At 44.0% G+C, this 26,998-nt stretch overlaps 1 protein-coding gene across 2 annotated transcripts in view; it reads left to right on the forward strand.

Moving 5' to 3' along the window:
• Nucleotides 1-26,998, forward strand: part of WDFY4 (WDFY family member 4) — a 1,018,342-nt gene that overhangs the window by 379,597 nt on the left and 611,747 nt on the right. For both annotated transcript variants that reach the window (XM_078642707.1, XM_078642708.1), the window contains one exon: nt 5,609-5,823. In XM_078642707.1, coding sequence (XP_078498833.1) covers nt 5,609-5,823 — 215 coding nt within the window. The remainder of the gene's footprint in view (nt 1-5,608; nt 5,824-26,998) is intronic.

Below are 26,998 nucleotides of genomic sequence, written 5' to 3' on the forward strand. Positions count from 1 at the left end.
CACTGCCTGGCTCAGAGCCAGGAAATGAAAAATAAAATGATGATGTAGCATAGTTTTAGTTTTCATTTGCCGGTCTGAGACATCTTGTGGAGGTAGAGGTGGGGCATGGTAGGTGGAGTGTTATGTGCACTCCCTAAGTGCACATATATGTTTGGCAAGCCATCTCAAACCAGCCAAACACACATGCGAACTTAGGTTTCTCCAGCCCAGCTGCATTGAACAGCCTGGCTGGAGAAACCCCAGAGACTCCCTGTCCTAAGCCGAGCATCTATTGAGCCCACTCAATCCAATCCCTCTGCTGCTATCATAATATGAGAGCAGCACGGGGATTGGATGGGAGTCTGTCCCAGGGGCTGCTGGGACCAGGAAGAGGACAGGAGGCGTGACCCGATGTGGGAGACAGCCGGCGGCTTCAGGTAAGCTCTTTTTTTATATATATTATTACTAACACCCCAGCACGATCCCCCTCCCACAATCCCTTCACCCGCCTCACCACCCTTTGTTTGTGGCAGCCGCCACTGGTTCCCAGTTGCTCCTAGTTGGTTGGATAGAACTTCCTGAGATCACGTCGGTGGACTGTTTGTTGCTCAGCACTTTTAAGAGCCACAAGTAGTGCTGTGAGTCAAGTGCTTAATGCAGGGATATATCAGTTGTAGTTCAATGGTGTGAATACTTTCTGGGATGACTTCACCTTCCATCCATCTTGGGTAAGAAATTTTAGTACCATTATATTTGGTAATATAAAGTACAAAGAAGCAATGGTATAACCGTGCTAGCAAACGTAACAAATACGTTATTTCAGATAATACTATCCTAATCATTTTCTTCCGCTTCCTCCCATTTTCTCTCTGCATGCTTCTTTTTTTCAGGTCTTCCTGTTGAGTTTCCTCTTCTTTTTCAACCACTTTATTCTCCTCTGGCTTTTCTCCCTTCCAGATTTTCCTCATGCTCTTTCCCTACTCTCTATCCCCCTTAATTTATTGTACACTTCCTATCCCTTCAAACCTCTCATCTTTGTCTTCCTTCACTTTCTTCCGCAAATACCCCAGTTTTCCCCCCAACTTTTTACTTACCCCATTTTGCCCTGAAATCTTTTTCATTCTTTTCTCCTCCTTACTCTCCACCTTTTCCACCTCGTTCCACCCTTCTCCTCCTCTTTGTAGGTCAAGGTTTTATGTATGGGGCTGAATTCTGATGTGTTCACTAACTACTGTAGCCCCACACATCTGATTATCCAGTTTCAAGTGTCATGCTAATCACCACACTGTCCACAAGTTTCCCAGGTACATTTTAGCAAGAAAAGCTGCCGAAATGTAATGGTGGAAAATATGAGGTCGATTTCGATGCACATGGGACAGACGCTTGTAAATTTAAGGGTGGCTTCATTAATGCCCGGTCCCTTTGATGTCATAGTCAGGACATCAGGGACGTGATCCTTGAACTTGATCTCGACTTCCTTTTTGTGACCGAGACTTGGCTCAATGATGCCAGTAATCCAGATCTGGCTATCGCCTTGCCAGATCATTTCACCATTTTCAGGCAGGACAGACAGAAGGGCAGAGGTGGAGGTGTGGCCTTAATCATCAGAAGTGCCCTTAAATGTCACACTTTTGATTTAGGTCCTTTAAAGGGGGCAGAGGGATTTGGATTTTCAATTATGCTGAATCCATCAACATCATTCTCAGGAGGTCTGGTGTATCACCCTCCCGGAAACGCTACCCCTTTTCTGGACTCAATGGGAGAATGTTTAGGACAGCTCCTATTGCGTTACCCTCATTTCACTCTCTTGGGGGATTTCAACCTCCAGTTGGAATCCAATAATGTTGTCCAATCTGCCCATTTTTATCAGACCTTGGACATTTTTGGTCTGCAATAACTGGTGGAGTCACCTACTCACTCCGCTGGACATACATTAGATGGTGTCTGTTCCAACTTCCCGGCATTATCAACCCTTATCCCTATCCCACAAATCTGGACTGACCATAGCCTGATCCCTTTTAATATCTATCTTGAAGGTCAGATAAAAACTCCTCGGGTCAACCAGCCGTCGACCAATGACATAAACTGGAAGAAGGTAGCCGAGATCATAAAGGCAAGTCCCTTACAACAGCTGCAAGTTCCTGGTCTAACTGGGGATGCATCTCATGATTCTAGAAGTTTTCATTCCTGGATGCATCAGGTCATCACAAAATGTGTCCCGCCAAAATCGGGCCAATACAAGGCTTCCAGGCCAAAACCGAATGCCCCATGGTTTTCACAAACTCTCGCAGAAAGTCATCTACTATGCAAGAGATTGGAGCGGAAGTGGAGGAAATCTTACGACCAATCAGCCAAAATTGCCTATGCCCAACAAAGGAAATCCTATTTGGCCTGTATTAAACTTGCCAAAAGAGACTATTACATCAAGGCTATCAATGAGGCTCAGAATAAGCAGAAAACTGTCTTTTCTATAGTTAAATCCTTCACTCACCCCAAAGCTCTCCAGCCAAAAATCCCGCCCTCAGCAGCTCTCTGTAATCAGATCGCGGACTTCTTCGAGGAGAAGATTGTGCTTATCCAGAGGGACTTCCCTGATTTCCCCCCCATTTCTCCCTTTAGTCATCAAGGGAGAGGGGACAACTTGACTCCTACTCTGAGTGCCTTTCAACCGGATGTATGACGTTACGACGCATACTTTTACAACGCCTACCTTTACAACGCAATTTTTACAACGCAGGATCCATTACAACGAATGTCTTTACAACACATTTTTTTACATCGCAGGTACCTTTACAACGCATGCCATTACAACGTAAGTATTGGTAAGTATATATATTTTTTTTAATGTAATTAATTTAAATTAATATATTTTAATTTAATTTAATTTTAATTTTACTTATTTTTTTTAAATAAATATAAATATTTTTTTATTAAATAATTTATGTGTTTTAAAATAATGGGTGTAATTGTAGGGTAAGTGCTGGATAGTGTAGGGGTAAAAATTACTATTCTAACTCCAGGGGGGTGTAATAATAGGGTAAGTGCTGGATAGTGTAGGAGTAAAAATTACTATTCTAACTCCAGGGGGGTGAAATAGTAGGGTAAGTGCTGGATAGTGTAGGGGTAAAAATTACTATTCTAACTCCAGGGGGTGTAATAGTAGGGTAATAGTAGGGTAAGTGCTGGATAGTGTAGGGGTAAAAATTACTATTCTAACTCCAGGGGGGTGAAATAGTAGGGTAAGTGCTGGATAGTGTAAGGGTAAAAATTACTATTCTAACTCCAGGGGGGTGTAATAGTAGGGTAAGTGTTGGATAGTGTAGGGGTAAAAATATTAATTAATAATAGAATTACATAAATAATTTTTTAAAATAAATAATATTTTATTTTTAAATATAATAATTAATTAATATTTATTAATTTTTATAAAAATAATTAAATAAAATTTTTAATATAATTATATACTTACCAATACTTACGTTGTAATGGCATGCGTTGTAAAGGTACCTGCGATGTAAAAACATGCGTTGTAAAGACATTCGTTGTAATGGATCCTGCGTTGTAAAAGTTGCGTTGTAAAAGAAGTTTGTTGTAAAAGTTGCGTTGAAACGGTTGTATACCCTTTCAACCGGCCTCTCTTTCTCAAACTAAGGAAGTCATTCTGGCATGTAAGTCTGGGGCGCCTTCTGACTCGTGCCCTCCTTTGATACTCCATCAGTTGATTGATGCAGTTAATTCCTTCATCAATGCCATTGTTAATTCATCATTGAGCTCAGGGGTCGTTCCTCAGGAATGGAAAAGGGCTATTGTCAAGCCGCTAATGAAGAAGTATAATAAATCTACCACCGATTTATCTAATCTTCGTCCCAATTCGCTCCTCCCAGTCTTGGGGAAAATCACCGAACAGATATTATGTCATGAATTAAGAGACTTTATAGATACCCATAATATTCTACATCCACAACAGTACGGTTTTCGTCCCAGACATTCGACAGAAACAGCGCTTATCGAGCTCACTGATTCGATCAAATTCCTGCAGGATGAAGGGAAAAGGGCTGTCCTGATTTTGCTGGACCTCACGGCAGCATTTGAGACCATCTCCCATGTAATTTTGATTGATAGACTGAGAGGTATAGGGATAACAGATGCTGCCATGACCTGGCTAATATCCTTTTTGACTAACAGGTCCCAAATGGTATCTTTGGGTCCCTTTTTCTCCAACGAAAAAAGGGTATTATCCGGGGTGCCACAGGGCTCTATTTTGAGCCCTTTATTATTCAATATCTACATGGCCCCTCTTATTACACTGATAGAGTCACACGGCATATTGGTTACATCATATGCCGATGACACACAACTTGTGGTCTCTTTGGATAAAGACTCTACCTATGCAGGGCAAAATTTCAGAAATTGCCTATCAGATGTCTTCCGCTGGATGACAGATAATCATCTGAGATGCAATACTAACAAAACCGAAATCTTACCCCTTGGTAAAGATGTCCTTTTCTGTCCAAAGGACTGGTGGCCTGAAGAGTCTCCTGCTCCCCCTCATTCAGTGGAAACTGCAAGAAATCTAGGGATCTTATTTGACTCCTCTCTTTCCTTCGAACAACATGTAAGGAGTATGGCAGGAAGTTGTTTTAGTATCATCAAGTCCCTCAAAAAGTTTTTTGACTTCCTCCCCTTGGACTCGAGAAAGTCGGTCGCAGTGGCCCTAATACTATCGCGATTGGACTATTGTAACGGTCTAATGGCCGGAGTAAAAAAAGCTAAGCTGAAAAAACTACAGAGCGTTCAACATGCGGCAGCAAGATTGGTCCTTAAATCATCAAGAAGATCTTCTGCTTCTGCTGCACTTTCGACCCTTCACTGGCTACCCCTACATAAAAGGATTCTGTTTAAGATACTGCTAACCGCCTTCAGGTCTCTCAATAAGACAGGTCCGAGATATCTCATGAGAAGTTTTACTCGCTATGACCCCCCAAGATACTTGAGGTCGTCCGGCGGTAATTCAATTAACATACCAAGGTTTAAGCTTAAAACTAAAGGCGGGAAGTCTCTTACAGTGTTGGCTTCTAAAGCCTGGAATACCATGCCTATTGCCCTCAGATCCCTCCCACAGGAAAACGCCTTTAGGAAGCATATACAAACTTGGATTTTTGGTCTGACTGACAATTTTGTAATGGCTGCTATTTAGTCCCGAATATTTGGTTTGTACACACGCTCAGCGCCAGGATGCTCCTTCCGGAGTGACAGTTAGCGCTTTAAAAATAATCCATACAAAATACAAAATACAAATACATTGAATTTGATACTAAAAAAAAAAAAAATTCACTCTAGAATAGTAAGAATAGGAGGTATTTGGCACACCCTGTAAATATCTCACCCTGTGGCAATTAAATTTACCAGTTGCAGTATATGTCACACCCAATTCTCTGACACTCATAATTGGGCCTTTAGACTCCATTTTCTTCAGTCTCCCCTTCCTCTTCTCTGTTTATTCTTTAATGTTGATGTACATCTCATACATAGGAGACTATCCATACATTGTCGCCTGGTCCATGGCCAAGGCTGTGGTTTCCTTGGGCCCATGTTTCACATTAATCAATACATGCTGCTCCCTCAACAGCTCTCAATGGAGATCCAGTGTGCAGTGGTGGACCACATCCAGTCCTTGGTGAAGTCAGAAAAGAATCGCCAGTTGATGTGTGGAGGCGGGCTCCTTCACAGCCTGGTGACCTTTTGCCATGCAGCGATGAGTGACAGCCAGGACCTGCTGCACCTACCGCTTGTGAGGGTATTCGAGAAGCTTGCATGCCAGGCTGTGGAGCCAGAAGTCTTAAGGTAGGTGCTGCATCCCAAGTGTGTGCTATGTTGTCTACGCTGCTACGATCTTTGCAAAATCTAGATCATACAGAATTTGTCTTAGAAAGATTATGTATATTTTTGATAGTAACATTAGAGCTCTTTTACACGCACAGTAATTAAGCAATCCCCTTTCCACTAAGCTACTGCACTTGGACACTTAGGGGCTTATTTACAAGAAACTGATGCATCTGTATAGTTGCATCAGTTTCCCTGCGACTGCATGCGAAACCCTTACGCCACCATAGATTTAAAATACGGCGCACCATGGCGCATGGATTGACAGATGCGTCGGAAATTCTGGCGCATCTGTCAGTGCAAAAGTCATGCATTGCTGGAGTCGTGACGCAAGCACAATGCAACTCCAGCAATGCACGGGGAGGCCTATTCCTAATACACTGCATTACTCCTTACAACTGCTCCAAGCAGGCATAGTGTTTTGACACAGTGGCGTCTTAGAAGTGACGCAGTGAAATCTTGTAGATTTCACTGCGTCACTTCTACTGGGCTTTCCCGCATGGGAATGCCCACCATGCATACATTATACCTGACACAGGTATAATGTGACGCAGGGCTTTACAAGCTGACACATCTTCCTAGATGCGTCACGTTGTACATGGGCCGGAGTTTGGTGCATGGTTTATGCCGCAGCTGCGTCACAAAAAGTGACGCAACGGCGGCGCAAAAGTGTTGCATGAGGCTTGTAAATCTGCCCCTTAAACCTTTACACAGCTCAAAGCATCCTGAACCTTTTTGAGGTAAACACTTGCCTTGCAACCGCGTAATTATCAATAGTTCAGCGGTGCACAACACCTGGGCCCACAGTCCTCAAGGCACCATTGAGTCCTGATTCTTGTTGTATTTCACTATCCAAATAACTGTTGGTGCAAATTTTAGGGTGAAGCCTCCGAGAGCATGTGCTAGCGCATGCGTCTTGCTTTCAAGACACTATTGTTAACAATAAGGGCTTGGAGCCCGTCCAGTGTTTACCATTTGTTGGCTTGACTCTCTATGGAGCAGGGACCAAGAACTGATTGATTCAACTTAATCAGTGCCCGTCTTCTGCACCCGATGTGATTGAGGTACTATTGTGTTCTGTTTAACTTTTAGTTCCCTGCAAACAGAAGGTGTGTGACTGGCATAAACATGCCCTGCAGGACAAATAAAATTGCAAATATTTATTTTCGATAGCTAATTTTCTTTTATTTTATCAAGTCTTCTTTGCTCACTTTACACTCATGTCTTCTTTTGTTTTTGCTTGGGGCAATGTTCTCAAAAGATGAGAATTATCTTATTGCAATGCAACAACACAAGCATCAAGAATGCAAGCAATTGTGTCTTTTGGCATTATTTGTAACGAAAAATTCATCCTTGCTTCAAAAATAGACACAATGGTGTGTTTTGTTCGAAAATATGTCGCTAAAAGTGAATCTTTTCTGACCAAACACACAGTATATCAGCCAGACTTTTAAACATTGATGACAAACACTGTTTTCCAATTTAACCCAATTACAACAGAGGATGTGCCAATATCTCTTATACATTACAACCTAACTTAGAACATTTACAGGACTTATAGATGAAAGACAAAAGATTTAACACTGTTTCTCGATTCAGGCCTGCATCAGGACCACCCATCAGATCATTGGGAGGAGGTTTCTCTAAAGATTATGGGGTGTGTGGTCATTTGCCTAATTTAGTTTTGCGTAATTATAAGACATTTGTGAGAAATCATGCAAAATCATGTGTCATGTTGCAAAATGAAACACTATTATTTATCACTAAGCTGCAGCTATGTAATGTTACTGCACTGGTGCACTTAGGTCCAAATCATGCTAAGCCGCCTATTCCTGCTAAATGGATACTTAACTGTTGACACAGCTCAGCTGATCGCGCATACAAGTCACAAAATAAGTTGCATGTCCCTCCATTCCCTGAAATTCAGCCCATCAAAAATATAATTCCATTTCCCAATATCCAAGTCCGATCCAGGCTCTCCCCATTATAAATGAATGGAGTTCCGTAACCCTCGATACACACACACTATTCCCAGGACATGACTCTCTCTCAGAACAACTACATCAAAAACATACTGAAATCAATCACATGCTGACAAAAATCAAACACTTTACAGGTTGGCCCCGTGCTCCAAACACATTAGCCTTCTTAAGCATAGATTGGAAATGCACTTCTTGAGGCCACCCTAAAGTGCACATTCCTCAGAATCAAGTCAAGTGTAGGCCAGCAGCGGCTCCTCCGCTACGGCGGAGGAGCGTCTCCCCGCCAACCGCCAGCGCAGCAGGCACACACATTTATAAAATGGTCATAAATACCATTTTATTATGTGTGGCAGGCTTGCGCTGCTTCAGCGCGAGGGCAGGGGGTGGGGCTGATTAGTGCAACTGCACTTATGTCAGGCCCCTGCCCGTGCGCATGAAAGATTGGCGGGCTGTCTACAGCCAACCAATCTGTCATGCGCACTTCAAAGCCTGCAATCCCAGGACTGAAAAACAGCTGAGGGGTTGCAGCCGCTGGCCATAGCTTCAAAATGAGCGCTCGGTTAGCCTGCTCCAACCAATCCAGGAGCTTGATTGGATTTGCGTGGCACAAGGGAGGAAGTCCCTCCCTTTCTGCCCGGATCACCGAAACAAGAGACAGCGACTAGAGCCTGTTGCCAGAAACATACATATCGTGGGTTTTTTGGGCATCGCTGCCCACCATATTTTAGTTGCTGGCCGCTTCTGGTATAGAGGTATAGGTCTTTGCATCACAAGAGCCTAGTGCTTACACCAAATCACCCCATGCCAGCAAGAGCAATTCACCATGCAAGTCAACATTCCATTTCGTCTAGCCTGAATCTTTCACAAGAACCGATTAGTCACCTATAGACAGGCGCAAACTAATTAACGGGAATAGCCGAGCAGTACTCTCAGAAAATTCTGTTATCATCTGGAAATCCCTCCAACCAAACTTTACTGAAATACCCTTGATTTATTTCATTATTTTACATTTTAATGGGGTAATTTAATATTTTGCCAAAGTGTAGTACTCACATGGTACAAAGATAGCTCAATGTAAATGAAACTTCATCCCAAACTATGGCCCATAAGAAGGGACTCGAGGTAGTGCATAATGTAGACCCCCAACATTTAGAACAGGTCAGTTATTCTCTTTATCTAGTAGGACATTTTCTCTATCCATTAAAATGGTCAACCCAGCAGGCAATAATGCGCCATCAATTTGTTTTTAAATGGACCACAATTCAGTTACTGTCATCCTTAATGTCTTTACATTTGTTTTGACTTCTACTTTATTGCGTGCTCCTCTGTAAAATGATTTCCCTATTTTATATTTTATGTAATTCTTGTACCTTTGATGATTACCTTACTCTTGAGTTTGTAAAGCGCGTTGATACCTCAGGGTCCAGCCAGCTCCATATAATACCTTTAAAATAAATAAATACAAATAAATATTGGCGCAATGAGGACTTTTGTACACCAATCTTTAACTCAAACCAGTAAGAACAGATATTGATGCAGTGGGGATATGCATTTACAAAAATAAAAAGTGCAGCATGAAGAAAATGTGGGTGCCATGATATATACATCTACTTACATTATGCACCAGGAAGTGGGGATGTCTCACATCACATACATGTAATGGGCACCCGTGCTATGGATTAGAATTGCTTTTAATGACGTCTCCTGTTGCACTCGGTACAATATAAGAGTGTAGTCTATGCGATGATTAGGCGTAAAATAGGCTATTTTAGTTAAGCTGAGCTGCTCTAAAACTTTTATGGATCCCAGCACGCTAAGGGCAGCAGATAATAATATTATGAAAGTACAATATACCAAAATATGTCTAAATGTTCGTGAGCATGATGTAATACAAAAATGCTCTCTAAGGGCCTCTTTTCCCATTAAATTTGTATTGGGTCTGGAATCTGAGTACACCATAAACAATCATGTAAGTCACTCGTTGAAATGACTCAGAGTTGGTAAAATTGCTGAGGGATTCAGGAAAGATGAACTATAATCCTGTCAACATCTACTCCTCTGGTGATATGTCTGCCTGTGCTCTAATGCACTTTTCCTCCTTTTGCTACCACAACAAAAAGCCAAGATCACAATATTTTAATCTGCATTTTCTTTTTAGAGATGCGTTTTAAGAATTGCAGACTAGCATTTATGTACCCATTGTCATTTGTAAGCCCGCCTACGGCTGCAGGAGAGATTTTTTTTTTTGTGTGTAAATGTTAGGATTTAAATGGAAGGCCGAAAATTCGGAGGTTATAATAATATTGGTGGATAGATACAGCCTGTTTTAGAATGTATAGTTTATCTAATTCATCTAGATTCGTTTTTAGTGGAAATGTTCTTTTTAATGTTCGTGTATTTTAAACCTGTCAATAACCGCACTTTGTCATTATGATGTAAGATCATTCACAGAAAATTGTCAATTGCATCTGTGTTTAACAGAGGAGTGCAGGCAGAGTTTGCAGAAAGACGTGTTTTATGAGGAAGTATAGCAAAGGACAGACCATCGTGTGAGGCGCAAGTCTAATCTGAGAAGCAGAGCAGTGCTTAATTTGAGCCGGTGGTTTCCGGTGCTCGGCACCAGCACCTTATTGTCAACATCAGCACGTATGGCAGTGTGCCACATGGTGACGCTATTTGTCTAGTTCAGATCAGTACACCAACAGTTGTGTATAATTTCAATACACATTACAAATGACTAATACTTCCCCCCCCCCAGAAAATCTTTTTGTTCCATCTGCTCATGTCATCAGCTGTGCATTCTCGAATGTTGCAAAAAACACAGTTGATGGACAGAATGTAGAACAATGTCATACATTAACCCCAGTACAAGGATCTGGGCCTAAATCCATCGTTTTTTTTGCACTCCACATCACCCTGCGTTAGACACTGGCTATATGCAAATCAGCTCTGACCCTGTGCCTCATGGGAACAGTCCAGTCCGAACTACCAAGCCATGTCTTTCCCAGACCGGAATCAAGCATCCAAGGACCGGTTTCTGGCTATCAGCCTTCATCAGCCTGGATAGCTTGACTCCAGTGGTGTGGAGAGCCTGGGACTCACGTCTGAGCATACCCAGCCCACTCGGGGTGAAAATTGCAAAAAACACAGTTGATGGACAGAATGTAGAACAATGTCATACATTCACCCCAGTACAAGGATCTGGGCCTAAATCCATCGTTTTTTTGCACTCCACATCACCCTGAGTTAGACACTGGGTATATGCAAATCAGCTCTGACCCTGTGCCTCATGGAAACAGTCCAGTCCGAACTACCAAGCCATGTCTTTCCCAGACCGGAATCAAGCGTCCAAGGACCGGTTTCTGGCTATCAGCCTTCATCAGCCTGGATAGCTTGACTCCAGTGGTGTGGAGAGCCTGGGACTCACGTCTGGGCATACCCAGCCCACTCGGGGTGAAAATTGCAAAAAACACAGTTGATGGACAGAATGTAGAACAATGTCATACATTTACCCCAGTACAAGGATCTGGGCCTAAATCCATCGTTTTTTTGCACTCCACATCACCCTGAGTTAGACACTGGCTATATGCAAATCAGCTCTGACCATGTGCCTCATGGGAACAGTCCAGTCCGAACTACCAAGCCATGTCTTTCCCAGACCAGAATCAAGCATCCAAGGACCGGTTTCTGGCTATCAGCCTTCATCAGCCTGGATAGCTTGACTCCAGTGGTGTGGAGAGCCTGGGACTCACGTCTGAGCATACCCAGCCCACTCGGGTGAAAATTGCAAAAAACACAGTTGATGGACAGAATGTAGAACAATGTCATACATTCACCCCAGTACATGGATCTGGGCCTAAATCCATCGTTTTTTGCACTCCACATCACCCTGAGTTATACACTGGCTATATGCAAATCAGCTCTGACCCTGTGCCTCATGGGAACAGTCCAGTCCGAACTACCAAGCCATGTCTTTCCCAGACCGGAATCAAGCATCCAAGGACCGGTTTCTGGCTATCAGCCTTCATCAGCCTGGATAGCTTGACTCCAGTGGTGTGGAGAGCCTGGGACTCACGTCTGAGCATACCCAGCCCACTCGGGGTGAAAATTGCAAAAAACACAGTTGATGGACAGAATGTAGAACAATGTCATACATTCACCCCAGTACAAGGATCTGGGCCTAAATCCATCGTTTTTTTGCACTCCACATCACCCTGAGTTAGACACTGGGTATATGCAAATCAGCTCTGACCCTGTGCCTCATGGAAACAGTCCAGTCCGAACTACCAAGCCATGTCTTTCCCAGACCGGAATCAAGCGTCCAAGGACCGGTTTCTGGCTATCAGCCTTCATCAGCCTGGATAGCTTGACTCCAGTGGTGTGGAGAGCCTGGGACTCACGTCTGGGCATACCCAGCCCACTCGGGGTGAAAATTGCAAAAAACACAGTTGATGGACAGAATGTAGAACAATGTCATACATTTACCCCAGTACAAGGATCTGGGCCTAAATCCATCGTTTTTTTGCACTCCACATCACCCTGAGTTAGACACTGGCTATATGCAAATCAGCTCTGACCATGTGCCTCATGGGAACAGTCCAGTCCGAACTACCAAGCCATGTCTTTCCCAGACCAGAATCAAGCATCCAAGGACCGGTTTCTGGCTATCAGCCTTCATCAGCCTGGATAGCTTGACTCCAGTGGTGTGGAGAGCCTGGGACTCACGTCTGAGCATACCCAGCCCACTCGGGGTGAAAATTTCAAAAAACACAGTTGATGGACAGAATGTAGAACAATGTCATACATTCACCCCAGTACATGGATCTGGGCCTAAATCCATCGTTTTTTGCACTCCACATCACCCTGAGTTATACACTGGCTATATGCAAATCAGCTCTGACCCTGTGCCTCATGGGAACAGTCCAGTCCGAACTACCAAGCCATGTCTTTCCCAGACCGGAATCAAGCATCCAAGGACCGGTTTCTGGCTATCAGACTTCATCAGCCTGGATAGCTTGACTCCAGTGGTGTGGAGAGCCTGGGACTCACGTCTGAGCATACCCAGCCCACTCGGGGTGAAAATAGCAAAAAACACAGTTGATGGACAGAATGTAGAACAATGTCATACATTCACCCCAGTACAAGGATCTGGGCCTAAATCCATTGTTTTTCTGCACTCCACATCACCCTGAGTTAGACACTGGCTATATGCAAATCAGCTCTGACCCTGTGCCTCATGGGAACAGTCCAGTCCGAACTACCAAGCCATGTCTTTCCCAGACCGGAATCAAGCATCCAAGGACCGGTTTCTGGCTATCATCCGTCATCAGCCTGGATAGCTTGACTCCAGTGGTGTGGAGAGCCTGGCTCTCAAGCTATCCAGGCTGAATGAAGGCTGATAGCCAGAAACCGGTCCTTGGATGCTTGATTCCGGTCTGGGAAAGACATGGCTTGGTAGTTCGGACTGGACTGTTCCCATGAGGCACAGGGTCAGAGCTGATTTGCATATAGCCAGTGTCTAACCCAGGGTGGTGTGGAGTGCAAAAAAACGATGGATTTAGGCCCAGATCCTTGTACTGGGGTGAATGTATGACATTGTTCTACATTCTGTCCATCAACTGTGTTTTTTGCAATTTTCACCCCGAGTGGGCTGGGTATGCTCAAACGTGAGTCGCAGGCTCTCCACACCACTGGAGTCAAGCTATCCAGGCTGAATGAAGGCTGATAGCCAGAAACCCGTCCTTGGATGCTTGATTCCGGTCTAGGAAAGACATGGCTTGGTAGTTCAGACTGGACTATTCCTATGAGGCACAGGGTCAGAGCTGATTTGCATATAGCCAGTGTCTAACCCAGGGTGGTGTGGAGTGCAAAAAAAAGGTTGGATTTAGGCCCAGATCCTTCTACTGGGGTGAATGTATGACATTGTTCTACATTCTGTCCATCAACTGTGTTTTTTGCAATTTTCACCCCGAGTGGGCTGGGTATGCTCAGACGTGAGTCCCAGGCTCTCCACACCACTGGAGTCAAGCTATCCAGGCTGAATGAAGACTGATAGCCAGAAACCGGTCCTTGGATGCTTGATTCCGGTCTGGGAAAGATATGGCTTGGTAGTTCGGACTGGACTGTTCCCATGAGGCACAGGGTCAAAGCTGTTTTGCATATAGCCAGTGTCTAACCCAGGGTGGTGTGGAGTGCAAAAAAACGATGGATTTAGGCCGAGATCCTTGTACTGGGGTGAATGTATGACATTGTTCTACATTCTGTCCATCAACTGTGTTTTTTGCAATTTTCACCCCGAGTGGGCTGGGTATATTCAGACGTGAGTCTCAGGCTCTCCACACCACTGGAGTCAAGCTATCCAGGCTGAATGAAGGCTGATAGCCAGAAACCGGTCCTTGGATGCTTGATTCCGGTCTGGGAAAGACATGGCTTGGTAGTTCGGACTGGACTGTTCCCATGAGGCACAGGGTCAGAGCTGATTTGCATATAGCCAGTGTCTGACCCAGGGTGGTGTGGAGTGCAAAAAAATGATGGATTTAGGCCCAGATCCTTGTACTGGGGTGAATGTATGACATTGTTCTACATTCTGTCCATCAACTGTGTTTTTTGCAATTTTCACCCCGAATGGGCTGGGTATGCTCAGACGTGAGTCCCAGGCTCTCCACACCACTGGAGTCAAGCTATCCATGCTGAATGAAGGCTGATAGCCAGAAACTGGTCCTTGGATGCTTGATTCCGGTCTGGGAAAGACATGGCTTGGTAGTTCGGACTGGACTGTTCCCATGAGGCACAGGGTCAGAGCTGATTTGCATATAGCCAGTGTCTGACCCAGGGTGGTGTGGAGTGCAAAAAAATGATGGATTTAGGCCCAGATCCTTGTACTGGGGTGAATGTATGACATTGTTCTACATTCTGTCCATCAACTGTGTTTTTTGCAATTTTCACCCCGAATGGGCTGGGTATGCTCAGACGTGAGTCCCAGGCTCTCCACACCACTGGAGTCAAGCTATCCATGCTGAATGAAGGCTGATAGCCAGAAACCGGTCCTTGAATGCTTGATTCCGGTCTGGGAAAGACATGGCTTGGTAGTTCGGACTGGACTGTTCCCATGAGGCACAGGGTCAGAGCTGATTTGCATATAGCCAGTGTCTAACCCAGGGTGGTGTGGAGTGCAAAAAAACGATGGATTTAGACCCAGATCCTTTTACTGGGGTGAATGTATGACATTGTTCTACATTCTGTCCATCAACTGTGTTTTTTGCAATTTTCACCCCGAGTGGGCTGGGTATGCTCAGACGTGAGTCCCAGGCTCTCCACACCACTGGAGTCAAGCTATCCAGGCTGAATGAAGGCTGATAGCCAGAAACCGGTCCTTGGATGCTTGATTCCGGTCTGGGAAAGACATGGCTTGGTAGTTCGGACTGGACTGTTCCCATGAGGCAGAGGGTCAGAGCTGATTTGCATATAGCCAGTGTCTAACCCAGGGTGATGTGGAGTGCAAAAAAACGATGGATGTAGGCCCAGATCCTTGTACTGGGGTGAATGTATGACATTGTTCTACATTCTGTCCATCAACTGTGTTTTTTGCAATTTTCACCCCGAGTGGGCTGGGTATGCTCAGACGTGAGTCCCAGGCTCTCCACACCACTGGAGTCAAGCTATCCAGGCTGAATGAAGGCTGATAGCCAGAAACCGGTCCTTGGATGCTTGATTCCGGTCTGGGAAAGACATGGCTTGGTAGTTCGGACTGGACTGTTCCCATGAGGCACATGGTCAGAGCTGATTTGCATATAGCCAGTGTCTAACCCAGGGTGGTGTGGAGTGCAAAAAACGATGGATTTAGGCCCAGATCCTTGTTCTGGGGTGAATGTATGACATTGTTCTACATTCTGTCCATCAACTGTGTTTTTTGCAATTTTCACCCCGAGTGGGTTGGGTATGCTCAGACGTGAGTCCCAGGCTCTCCACACCACTGGAGTCAAGCTATCCAGGCTGAATGAAGGCTGATAGCCAGAAACCGGTCCTTGGATGCTTGATTCCGGTCTGGGAAAGACATGGCTTGGTAGTTCGGACTGGACTGTTCCCATGAGGCACAGGGTCAGAGCTGATTTGCATATAACCAGTCTCTAACCCAGGGTGGTGTGGAGTGAAAAAAATCGATGGATTTAGGCCCAGATCCTTGTACTGGGGTGAATGTATGACATTGTTCTACATTCTGTCCATCAACTGTGTTTTTTGCAATTTTCACCCCGAGTGGGCTGGGTATGCTCAGACGTGAGTCCCAGGCCCTCCACACCAATGGAGTCTAGTTATCTAGGCTGAATGAAGGCTGATAGCCAGAAACCGGTCCTTGGATGCTTGATTCCGGTCTGGGAAAGACATGGCTTGGTAGTTCGGACTGGACTGTTCCCATGAGGCACAGGGTCAGAGCTGATTTACATATAGCCAGTGTCCAACCCAGGGTGGTGTGGAGTGCATAAAAACTATGGATTTAGGCCCAGATCCTTGTACTGGGGTGAATGTATGACATTGTTCTACATTCTGTCCATCAACTGTGTTTTTTGCAATTTTCACCCCGAGTGGGCTGGGTATGCTCAGACGTGAGTCCCAGGCTCTCCACACCACTGGAGTCAAGCTATCCAGGCTGAATGAAGGCTGATAGCCAGAAACCGGTCCTTGGATGCTTGATTCCGGTCTGGGAAAGACATGGCTTAGTAGTTCGGACTGGACTGTTCCCATGAGGCACAGGGTCAGAGCTGATTTGCATATAGCCAGTGTCTAACCCAGGGTGGTGTGGAGTGCAAAAAAACAATGGATTTAGGCCCAGATCCTTGTACTGAGGTGAATGTATGACATTGTTCTACATTCTGTCCATCAACTGTGTTTTTTGCAATTTTCACCCCGAGTGGGCTGGGTATGCTCAGACGTGAGTCGCAGGCTCTCCACACCACTGGAGTCAAGCTATCCAGGCTGAATGAAGGCTGATAGCCAGAAACCCGTCCTTGGATGCTTGATTCCGGTCTGGGAAAGACATGGCTTGGTAGTTCGGACTGGACTGTTCCCAGGAGGCACAGGGTCAGAGCTGATTTGCATATAGCCAGTGTCTAACCCAGGGTGGTGTGGAGTGCAAAAAAACGATGGATTTAGGCCCAGATCCTTGTACTGGGGTGAATGTATGACATTGTTCTACATTCTGTCCATCAACTGTGTTTTTTGCAATTTTCACCCCGAGTGGGCTGGGTATGCTCAGACGTGAGTCCCAGGCTCTCCACACCACTGGAGTCAAGCTATCCAGGCTGAATGAAGGCTGATAGCCAGAAACCGGTCCTTGGATGCTTGATTCCGGTCTGGGAAAGATATGGCTTGGTAGTTCGGACTGGACTGTTCCCATGAGGCACAGGGTCAAAGCTGTTTTGCATATAGCCAGTGTCTAACCTAGGGTGGTGTGGAGTGCAAAAAAACGATGGATTTAGGCCCAGATCCTTGTACTGGGGTGAATGTATGACATTGTTCTACATTCTGTCCATCAACTGTGTTTTTTGCAATTTTCACCCCGAGTGGGCTGGGTATGCTCAGACGTGAGTCCCAGGCTCTCCACACCACTGGAGTCAAGCTATCCAGGCTGAATGAAGGCTGATAGCCAGAAACCGGTCCTTGGATGCTTGATTCCGGTCTGGGAAAGACATGGCTTGGTAGTTCGGACTGGACTGTTCCCATGAGGCACAGGGTCAGAGCTGATTTGCATATAGCCAGTGTCTGACCCAGGGTGGTGTGGAGTGCAAAAAAATGATGGATTTAGGCCCAGATCCTTGTACTGGGGTGAATGTATGACATTGTTCTACATTCTGTCCATCAACTGTGTTTTTTCAATTTTCACCCCGAATGGGCTGGGTATGCTCAGACGTGAGTCCCAGGCTCTCCACACCACTGGAGTCAAGCTATCCATGCTGAATGAAGGCTGATAGCCAGAAACTGGTCCTTGGATGCTTGATTCCGGTCTGGGAAAGACATGGCTTGGTAGTTCGGACTGGACTGTTCCCATGAGGCACAGGGTCAGAGCTGATTTGCATATAGCCAGTGTCTAACCCAGGGTGGTGTGGAGTGCAAAAAAACGATGGATTTAGGCCCAGATCCTTTTACTGGGGTGAATGTATGACATTGTTCTACATTCTGTCCATCAACTGTGTTTTTTGCAATTTTCACCCCGAGTGGGTTGGGTATGCTCAGACGTGAGTCCCAGGCTCTCCACACCACTGGAGTCAAGCTATCCAGGCTGAATGAAGGCTGATAGCCAGAAACCGGTCCTTGGATGCTTGATTCCGGTCTGGGAAAGACATGGCTTGGTAGTTCGGACTGAACTGTTCCCATGAGGCACAGGGTCAGAGCTGATTTGCATATAGCCAGTGTCTAACCCAGGGTGATGTGGAGTGCAAAAAAACAATGGATGTAGGCCCAGATCCTTGTACTGGGGTGAATGTATGACATTGTTCTACATTCTGTCCATCAACTGTGTTTTTTGCAATTTTCACCCCGAGTGGGCTGGGTATGCTCAGACGTGAGTCCCAGGCTCTCCACACCACTGGAGTCAAGCTATCCAGGCTGAATGAAGGCTGATAGCCAGAAACCGGTCCTTGGATGCTTGATTCCGGTCTGGGAAAGACATGGCTTGGTAGTTCGGACTGGACTGTTCCCATGAGGCACAGGGTCAGAGCTGATTTGCATATAGCCAGTGTCTAACCCAGGGTGGTGTGGAGTGCAAAAAAACGATGGATTTAGGCCCAGATCCTTTTACTGGGGTGAATGTATGACATTGTTCTACATTCTGTCCATCAACTGTGTTTTTTGCAATTTTCACCCCGAGTGGGCTGGGTATGCTCAGACGTGAGTCCCAGGCTCTCCACACCACTGGAGTCAAGCTATCCAGGCTGAATGAAGGCTGATAGCCAGAAACCGGTCCTTGGATGCTTGATTCCGGTCTGGGAAAGACATGGCTTGGTAGTTCGGACTGAACTGTTCCCATGAGGCACAGGGTCAGAGCTGATTTGCATATAGCCAGTGTCTAACCCAGGGTGATGTGGAGTGCAAAAAAACAATGGATGTAGGCCCAGATCCTTGTACTGGGGTGAATGTATGACATTGTTCTACATTCTGTCCATCAACTGTGTTTTTTGCAATTTTCACCCCGAGTGGGCTGGGTATGCTCAGACGTGAGTCCCAGGCTCTCCACACCACTGGAGTCAAGCTATCCAGGCTGAATGAAGGCTGATAGCCAGAAACCGGTCCTTGGATGCTTGATTCCGGTCTGGGAAAGACATGGCTTGGTAGTTCGGACTGGACTGTTCCCATGAGGCACAGGGTCAGAGCTGATTTGCATATAACCAGTGTCTAACCCAGGGTGGTGTGGAGTGAAAAAAAACGATGGATTTAGGCCCAGATCCTTGTACTGGGGTGAATGTATGACATTGTTCTACATTCTGTCCATCAACTGTGTTTTTTGCAATTTTCACCCCGAGTGGGCTGGGTATGCTCAGACGTGAGTCCCAGGCTCTCCACACCAATGGAGTCTAGCTATCTAGGCTGAATGAAGGCTGATAGCCAGAAACCGGTCCTTGGATGCTTGATTCCGGTCTGGGAAAGACATGGCTTGGTAGTTCGGACTGGACTGTTCCCATAAGGCACAGGGTCAGAGCTGATTTGCATATAGCCAGTGTCCAACCCAGGGTGGTGTGGAGTGCAAAAAACTATGGATTTAGGCCCAGATCCTTGTACTGGGGTGAATGTATGACATTGTTCTACATTCTGTCCATCAACTGTGTTTTTTGCAATTTTCACCCCGAGTGGGCTGGGTATGCTCAGACGTGAGTCCCAGGCTCTCCACACCACTGGAGTCAAGCTATCCAGGCTGAATGAAGGCTGATAGCCAGAAACTGGTCCTTGGATGCTTGATTCCGGTCTGGGAAAGACATGGCTTGGTAGTTCGGACTGGACTGTTCCCATGAGGCACAGGGTCAGAGCTGATTTGCATATAGCCAGTGTCTAACCCAGGGTGGTGTGGAGTGCAAAAAAACAATGGATTTAGGCCCAGATCCTTGTACTGAGGTGAATGTATGACATTGTTCTACATTCTGTCCATCAACTGTGTTTTTTGCAATTTTCACCCCGAGTGGGCTGGGTATGCTCAGACGTGAGTCCCAGGCTCTCCACACCACTGGAGTCAAGCTATCCAGGCTGAATGAAGGCTGATAGCCAGAAAACGGTCCTTGGATGCTTGATTCCGGTCTGGGAAAGACATGGCTTGGTAGTTCGGACTGGACTGTTCCCATGAGGCACAGGGTCAGAGCTGATTTGCATATAGCCAGTGTCTAACCCAGGGTGGTGTGGAGTGCAAAAAAACGATGGATTTAGGCCCAGATCCTTGTACTGGGGTGAATGTATGACATTGTTCTACATTCTGTCCATCAACTGTGTTTTTTGCATTGTCGAATGTTGACAGATGACAGCTGATGACATGACCAGATGGAACACTAAGTACAGTGTCCCATGGTGGACACCTAAAGGCATAACACATGACAGTCTATTACTAGGGTTAAGCTAAATAAGTACTGCTGCCACTGTAAACTTAAGACCCTCCTCTATTACAAAGAAGGCATCCTCCTAATAGACCCAGGGATACTTCCCAATCAAACCCTGAAATGCAGCAGTTCCCACCATTTCAAAAGTCACTCATATTCTCTATACGCCAAATGCCTCCAAATGTGGCAACCAATTTGCTCCTTGTATCTAGGGCTGATCCCTAGTGTTCACCCTCCGAGTAATCCCAAAAATGCCATTTATTGCACCTTCTTTATCTGTTTCATTTACTTTGTAGTTTAAATGTAAGCTCCCCAGGAATAGGAGGTTTAGACCATAAAAACCTGAATAAACACTCAGTTAAACCTGATAACGGTAGAGGGACAAAATATCGAAATTAAAATATCGATATACAATAATATCGATGTTTTAATTTCGATGGTATAGAATATTGATGTGCAAAATATCGATAGAATATCGTTTTTAAGGTATGTATGTTATTAATATCGAAATTTTGTTTAGTGTTATGTATTTTATTATGTTGTTTATATGTTTGTTAAATATGTTTTTTAATGTATGTTTGTAAATTAGTAATTTTGTTTTTATTTTGCGTTTTAGTATCAGAGCAGGTTGTGGGTTTATAGGGGAATAGGGTGGGAAGTAATTTAATAATTAATTAATTCATATATATATATATATTTTAAATTGTAATTATTAATTAATTGGTAATTAATTATTAATAATTATTTAATTGAATTAATTAGAGTTAATGTAGTAGTTTTTACTATTTTTTGTTATTGTTAATTAATAATTAATTGGTAATTAATTATTATTAATTAGCTAATTAAATTAATTAGAGTTAATGTGCTAATACATTTATTTTTTGGTATTGTTAATTAATAAATATTTGGTGATTAATTATTATAATTAGCTAATTAAATTAATTAGAGTTAATGTGCTAATATATTTAATTTTTTGTTATTGTTAATTAATAATTAATTGGTAATTAATTATTATTAAGTGATTAAATGATGTGATTTATTTATGTGTAGTGGGTTGTGTGTTTATAGGGGAATAGGCTGTGACATTATTACATTTAATTAATTAAAGAGATTGAATTTTTTTATTGATATTTATTGTTAATTAATTGGTAATTAATATGTGTTAATTAGTTCATTTATAAATTCATCAATTTAATAATATTGATTGTTATTCATTGATTAATTGATATTTATATTAGTTGTGTTTTTTGTATGTGTAGTGTGTTGTGTGTTAAAGGGGGAGTAGTGTGGGAAGTAATTTTTACCCCTATGCTATCCAACGCTTTCCCTACTATTGCACCCTCTGGAGTGGGAATAGTAATTTTTACCCCTGCGCTATCCAACGCTTTCCCTACTGTTGCACCCTCTGGAGTGGGAATAGTAATTTTTACCCCTACGCTATCTAACGCTTTCCCTACTGTTGCACTCTCTGGAGTGGGAATAGTAATTTTTACCCCTACACTATCCAATGCTTTCCCTACTGTTGCACCCTCTGGAGTGGGAATAGTAATTTTTACCCCTACGCTATCCAACGTTTTCCCTACTGTTGCACTCTCTGGAGTGGGAATAGTAATTTTTACCCCTACGCTATCCAATGCTTTCCCTACTGTTGCAATATGTGGAGTAAGTACATATATTAATTTATATGTAGAGTTTTTAATTTATTTTAAATGACCACCGAAGGCTCTGATTTTATATTCAAAACAGAGCTTTGCACTATACCATTTCCCACTAAAAGGCAATATTTCTCTCCATGTGTTCCGATACCCGGTGTGTCACGCAGTTTGGTGCTTACTTTCCCTCCATGTTAACCCCTCCGATGCTCAAGACGAGCTCAGCTCGTCATGAGCCACGGTTCTCGTGTGCTCATGACGAGCTCAGCTAGTCATGACCGTTAGAACGCTCAGGTGCGGGGCTAATTCCCCTGCTGTGCTGGGCGTTCTAAGGAACGGGCGTGGTCATGACGAGCTCAGCTCGTCATGAGCACACAAGAAACGTGGCTCATGACGAGCTGACCTCGTCATGAGCACCGGGGCGCTGTGCGCGCCCCCTCCCCCCAGCACAGCGGGGGAATCGGCCCCGCAGCCAAGGGGTCAAAGAACAGTAGATGTGTCAGCACCCAGGCTAATGTGCTGCATAGCTAAATACATATAAGGTCTCAAAGGCGAGACCGATTGCATTGCAAATGCTTGTTTTAAATTATGCCCTTTTACATACAGTGATCCACCCTGTATTTAAATTGTTTAACCACACATGAGGACACCGAGTTAGGTTTGTGCTGCCTGGGTGGTCTGCTCTGTGGTCAAGGCAATCTAAGTGTTCTAACAAAGCATACATAGTAAAAGGCCTGTTCACTGCCCTATAGCAGAGATTCTCTGAATTTTTCATCATATAGTTATTATGTTCATCGTTGCTAGGGGGTCAGAAAGAATCTATGTTGTTAGGGGAACATTCTTAAATGCCAAGACCACAGAGGTGTCTGATCTTTCTTCAGAACAAAGTATTTCTAAATCTCTGAACCATTCTTTCCACATTTTCGTTTGTGTTTTTTCATTAATGGAAAACCTGTGTACAGTTCATTTTCCTTGCACTACTGCATGAGGTTGAACACAAGTTCACGATTTAAGCACTTCAATATCTCCAAAATCCTTTACCACGTCAGAGGCGGGGCATAATGATTCAGGAGTGAGCTAGTTAACTTATATGGTAGTGGTTTTGCACGGCGGTAGAGGCATGGACGCTAGGGTCCCATTCTGTAGTACATTAGTGTGGCTGTGGTTGATTACCTGCAGCTGGCAGGGTGCACAAAGCCCTTAAGAGTAACAGCCACAATAGTAAAGTGATAGACCCTGTCCCACAGCACAGGATTGCACAGAAAGTTCTGAAACTCAAGCATGGCAATGGTTTCTACACCACACCATGGGTCATGATAATCCCGGGTGCCCAGGTGTACTATACTTCGATATATTTCCTGTAACACACACCGGGGGCTAGGCATGATGGTGGATAAGGCCATCTCTGTGCCTTTATTTCTAATATTCTCTGAACTTGTGGGCCAGTATCATAGAAGCTACCATCAAGGATTGTCTGATCATAGTTTTTTTTAACACTTTTGCCTAAAAGGGATATTTGAAATTTACTGGAAGCTGTGTAATGCGAAGGCCCTTTCAATATTCTGAAATTTTGAATCCGAAAGACGTGCAGGGTCTTGACTCTTGACAGGCACATGCGCTGCTGGCCCAGTAAATAGTAAGTAGTTGAGCAATTGTGGGTACCCAGAACGCCCACCGAAGCTATGTTATGTTCTGTTTTATTTTTTTATAATCAAGTTTATTGGTTTTAATACAACTGTACAACCACACGATAGATTGACGAAGTTCACCACGATCCAGTGTAAGAGATGTGTTTTATACACCACATCAATTAAAGGCAATGGGAACTGTAGAGACATCGTCACCTGAGAACATATTCAGCAGTTTCATTGGATTCATTTCAATTGACCCAGCCACCTTCCCCACACCCTTTCATGCTTCCTCGGGCAGCCTTTCGCTTAAGTTATGTTATGTTACGCTACGTTACGTTATGTTACGCTCCATTACGTTATGTTATGTTATGTTACGGTACGTTCTGTTATGTCATGGCACATTACGGTATGCTATGTTATGGTACGTTACGCTATTTCATGGTACATTACATTACATTACGTTATGGTACGTTTCGTTATGTTATGTTACGTTACATTACGTTATGTTATGTTACGTTACATTACGTTATGTTATGTTATAGTACGTTATGTTATGTTATGGTACATTACAGTATGTTATGGTACATTACAGTATGTTATGGTACATTACGTTACGTTATGTTACGGTATGTTATGTTATGGTATGTTATGTTATGTTATGGTACATTACATTACGTTGTTATGGTACGTTTCATTATGTTATGTTACGTTACATTACGTTATGTTACGTTACGTTATGTTACGTTACATTACATTATGTCATGTTATAGTACATTACGTTATTTTATGGTACGTTACAATATGTCATGTTATGTTACGTTATGTTATGGTACGTTACATTATGTTACACTATGTTATGTTACGTTACGTTATGTTATGTTACGTTACATTACATTATGTCATGTTATAGTACATTACGTTATTTTATGGTACGTTACAATATGTCATGTTATGTTACGTTATGTTATGGTACGTTACATTATGTTACACTATGTTATGTTATGTTACGTTACGTTATGTTATGCTATGTTACGTTCCCGACATTCATTTAGCCCATTTCTACCGTGTATGGCCCAGTAGCCCTCTTGGAGCTTAAGTGCCGAGTACAGTGATGGGATTCTTGTAGATGGAAATGAAGGTGGTCTGTTATCAATGTGTTTGCTGAGGGAAGATCTGTCTTGGAGTGCACGTGCTGAAACGAGAGCCCTGATTACAATCGCTGCTATCACTCTTACAGCACTCAACCCACACGCTCCTTCAGTTCACACCATGCAGTGTGATTTTGTGGAAGGCACACAAATCTTCCTTATGTGTTAAAATTGGAAGATTCAATAAATAACAATTACATTTACTGTAAATAGTCGCTTCAGTTCAAGGTGATTTCCCCTCAGTTTTCCCAACCATAAATATTAATAGTGTGAATAATCAATATTGTAACTATCGATCAGCACTCAGGGAATCACATGAGCGCCTGTCTTCATTCAGATGGCCTTTATACTCTGCAGTGCAAAGAACACGCCGGTGCCTTGATCACAAGATGTATGCATGAACCAAAGTCCATGACTTTATTTGAGCTGGTGTTACGGCGTGAGGCCACCGGCACTCAATTTTGGGGACTGGGACTTCTTTTTCCTTATTGAACTTTCACCAAGAGCAAGAGATAAAAAAGCGTAGGAGGGAAAGGTGGAGGAAGAGAAGGATGGATAAACAGTGACGAAGAAAGCAGTGATTGAAAAGAACCCAAAAGAGTGAGGTAATCGGGCTGGGTGTGCCAGAGGGTGCATGAAAGAGGCATACGGTGGAATCAAGTCTACGCAGCCTTGGTATTCAGCACCCCAAACATTCGATAGCGCTGGCCGCAGGCTTTTGAGCAAAACGTCAGGCTCCAGCACTTAATGTTTTACAAAGTAAGCACTGCAAAAGTCTGTACATTTTCTTTGAACTTCGGTACCATGAAGCACACAGAATGTGGGTATCAGGAAAACTCACTTGCCCAGGTTGCCCTGTCCTGTCTTCCTCTCAGCACCTCTTTACTCTAGTCGAATGTATGACGTTACTACGCCATCCATTACCCCGCAGTAGGTGACAACGGGACGTTACATCGTCCACGTTGTTACCACGCATGGATTTACATCGCAAGTTGTTTCTACGACTTCCACTAGATGGCGCGCTGGATTTAGGAATAGTATAAATTACTATTCCTACTCCAGTTAGCGCAATAGCAGGGAATGTGTTGGATTTAACATCCAATACGTTCACTGATGTTGTGCGCTATCTTGCGCAAGTCGTAGAAACGACTTGCGATGTAATGCCATCCGTGGTAACAACGTGGACGGTATAACGTCCGCATTGTAACCTACCCGCGTGGTATTACCAGCGTTGTAAACGCTGTTTCCCCTCTAGCCTCACTCCCATTCCCTTATGTGCCTTTCGCACTTATTCCCTCTTATATTTTCCTTCCCTGCACTTGTAGGGGCGGGAGTGCCTCTGAGTGGTCAAAGGGTGATGTAATGGCTGGACAAGCTACCAGTGACGTTGTGGACCCCTGCTCTAGCAGCTGAAGCAGGGAACCACTGGGCCCCATGGGGGGGGTTAACTCGGTTCCACAGGTGTCTTCTGTCTGCATGCTTGAAGGCAAATGGTCATAAATAACACTGTTAGGGAGTAGTCAAAGAAAGGGAGAAAATATGGAAGAAATGAATGAAGAAGAAGTGAGAAAAAGAGTGGAAGGATGGATAAATGAACGATTGGTAGACTGACAGGAAGGATAGATGGAGGCGTAACAAGATGAGTGAAAGAGTGAAAGGAAGGAAAAAGGAAAGATGAGCGGATCGAGGAGAATGTGGAGAAAACTGTAGGAGAAAGTATGGATTGGAGAAAGTGAAGATTTGAAAGGATGGAGGACGGAAGAGTGAAAGGATGGATGGGTGGAAAGATGGGCATATTTGATGATGGATTAATGAATGGATGAATGGATGGATGAATAGATGGATGGAAGAAAGTGAAATATGTTACATGAATGGATGGGAAGAGAAAAATAAGTGGATGGATGAATAGATAGAATGGGTACAGTATGGATGGATGGATGGTTGGAAGGAGGACGAAAGTGTGAATGGTACTCTTCTATTGAGGGTCGGGATCTCTGGCTTTGCATGTTCGGTGTGACTAAAGATATGGGGCCATATGTATCAAGCACTAATGCGTTCGCAAATGCTTTCGGCGTTTGCGAACGCATTAGTGCTAAATGATATGCATCAAAGAAATCTGCGTGCAAAATAAGGAAGCGCAAAATTTGCGAA

This window comes from Lissotriton helveticus, chromosome 5_1 (assembly GCF_964261635.1).
Source record: "Lissotriton helveticus chromosome 5_1, aLisHel1.1, whole genome shotgun sequence".
Classification (NCBI taxonomy): domain Eukaryota; kingdom Metazoa; phylum Chordata; class Amphibia; order Caudata; family Salamandridae; genus Lissotriton; species Lissotriton helveticus.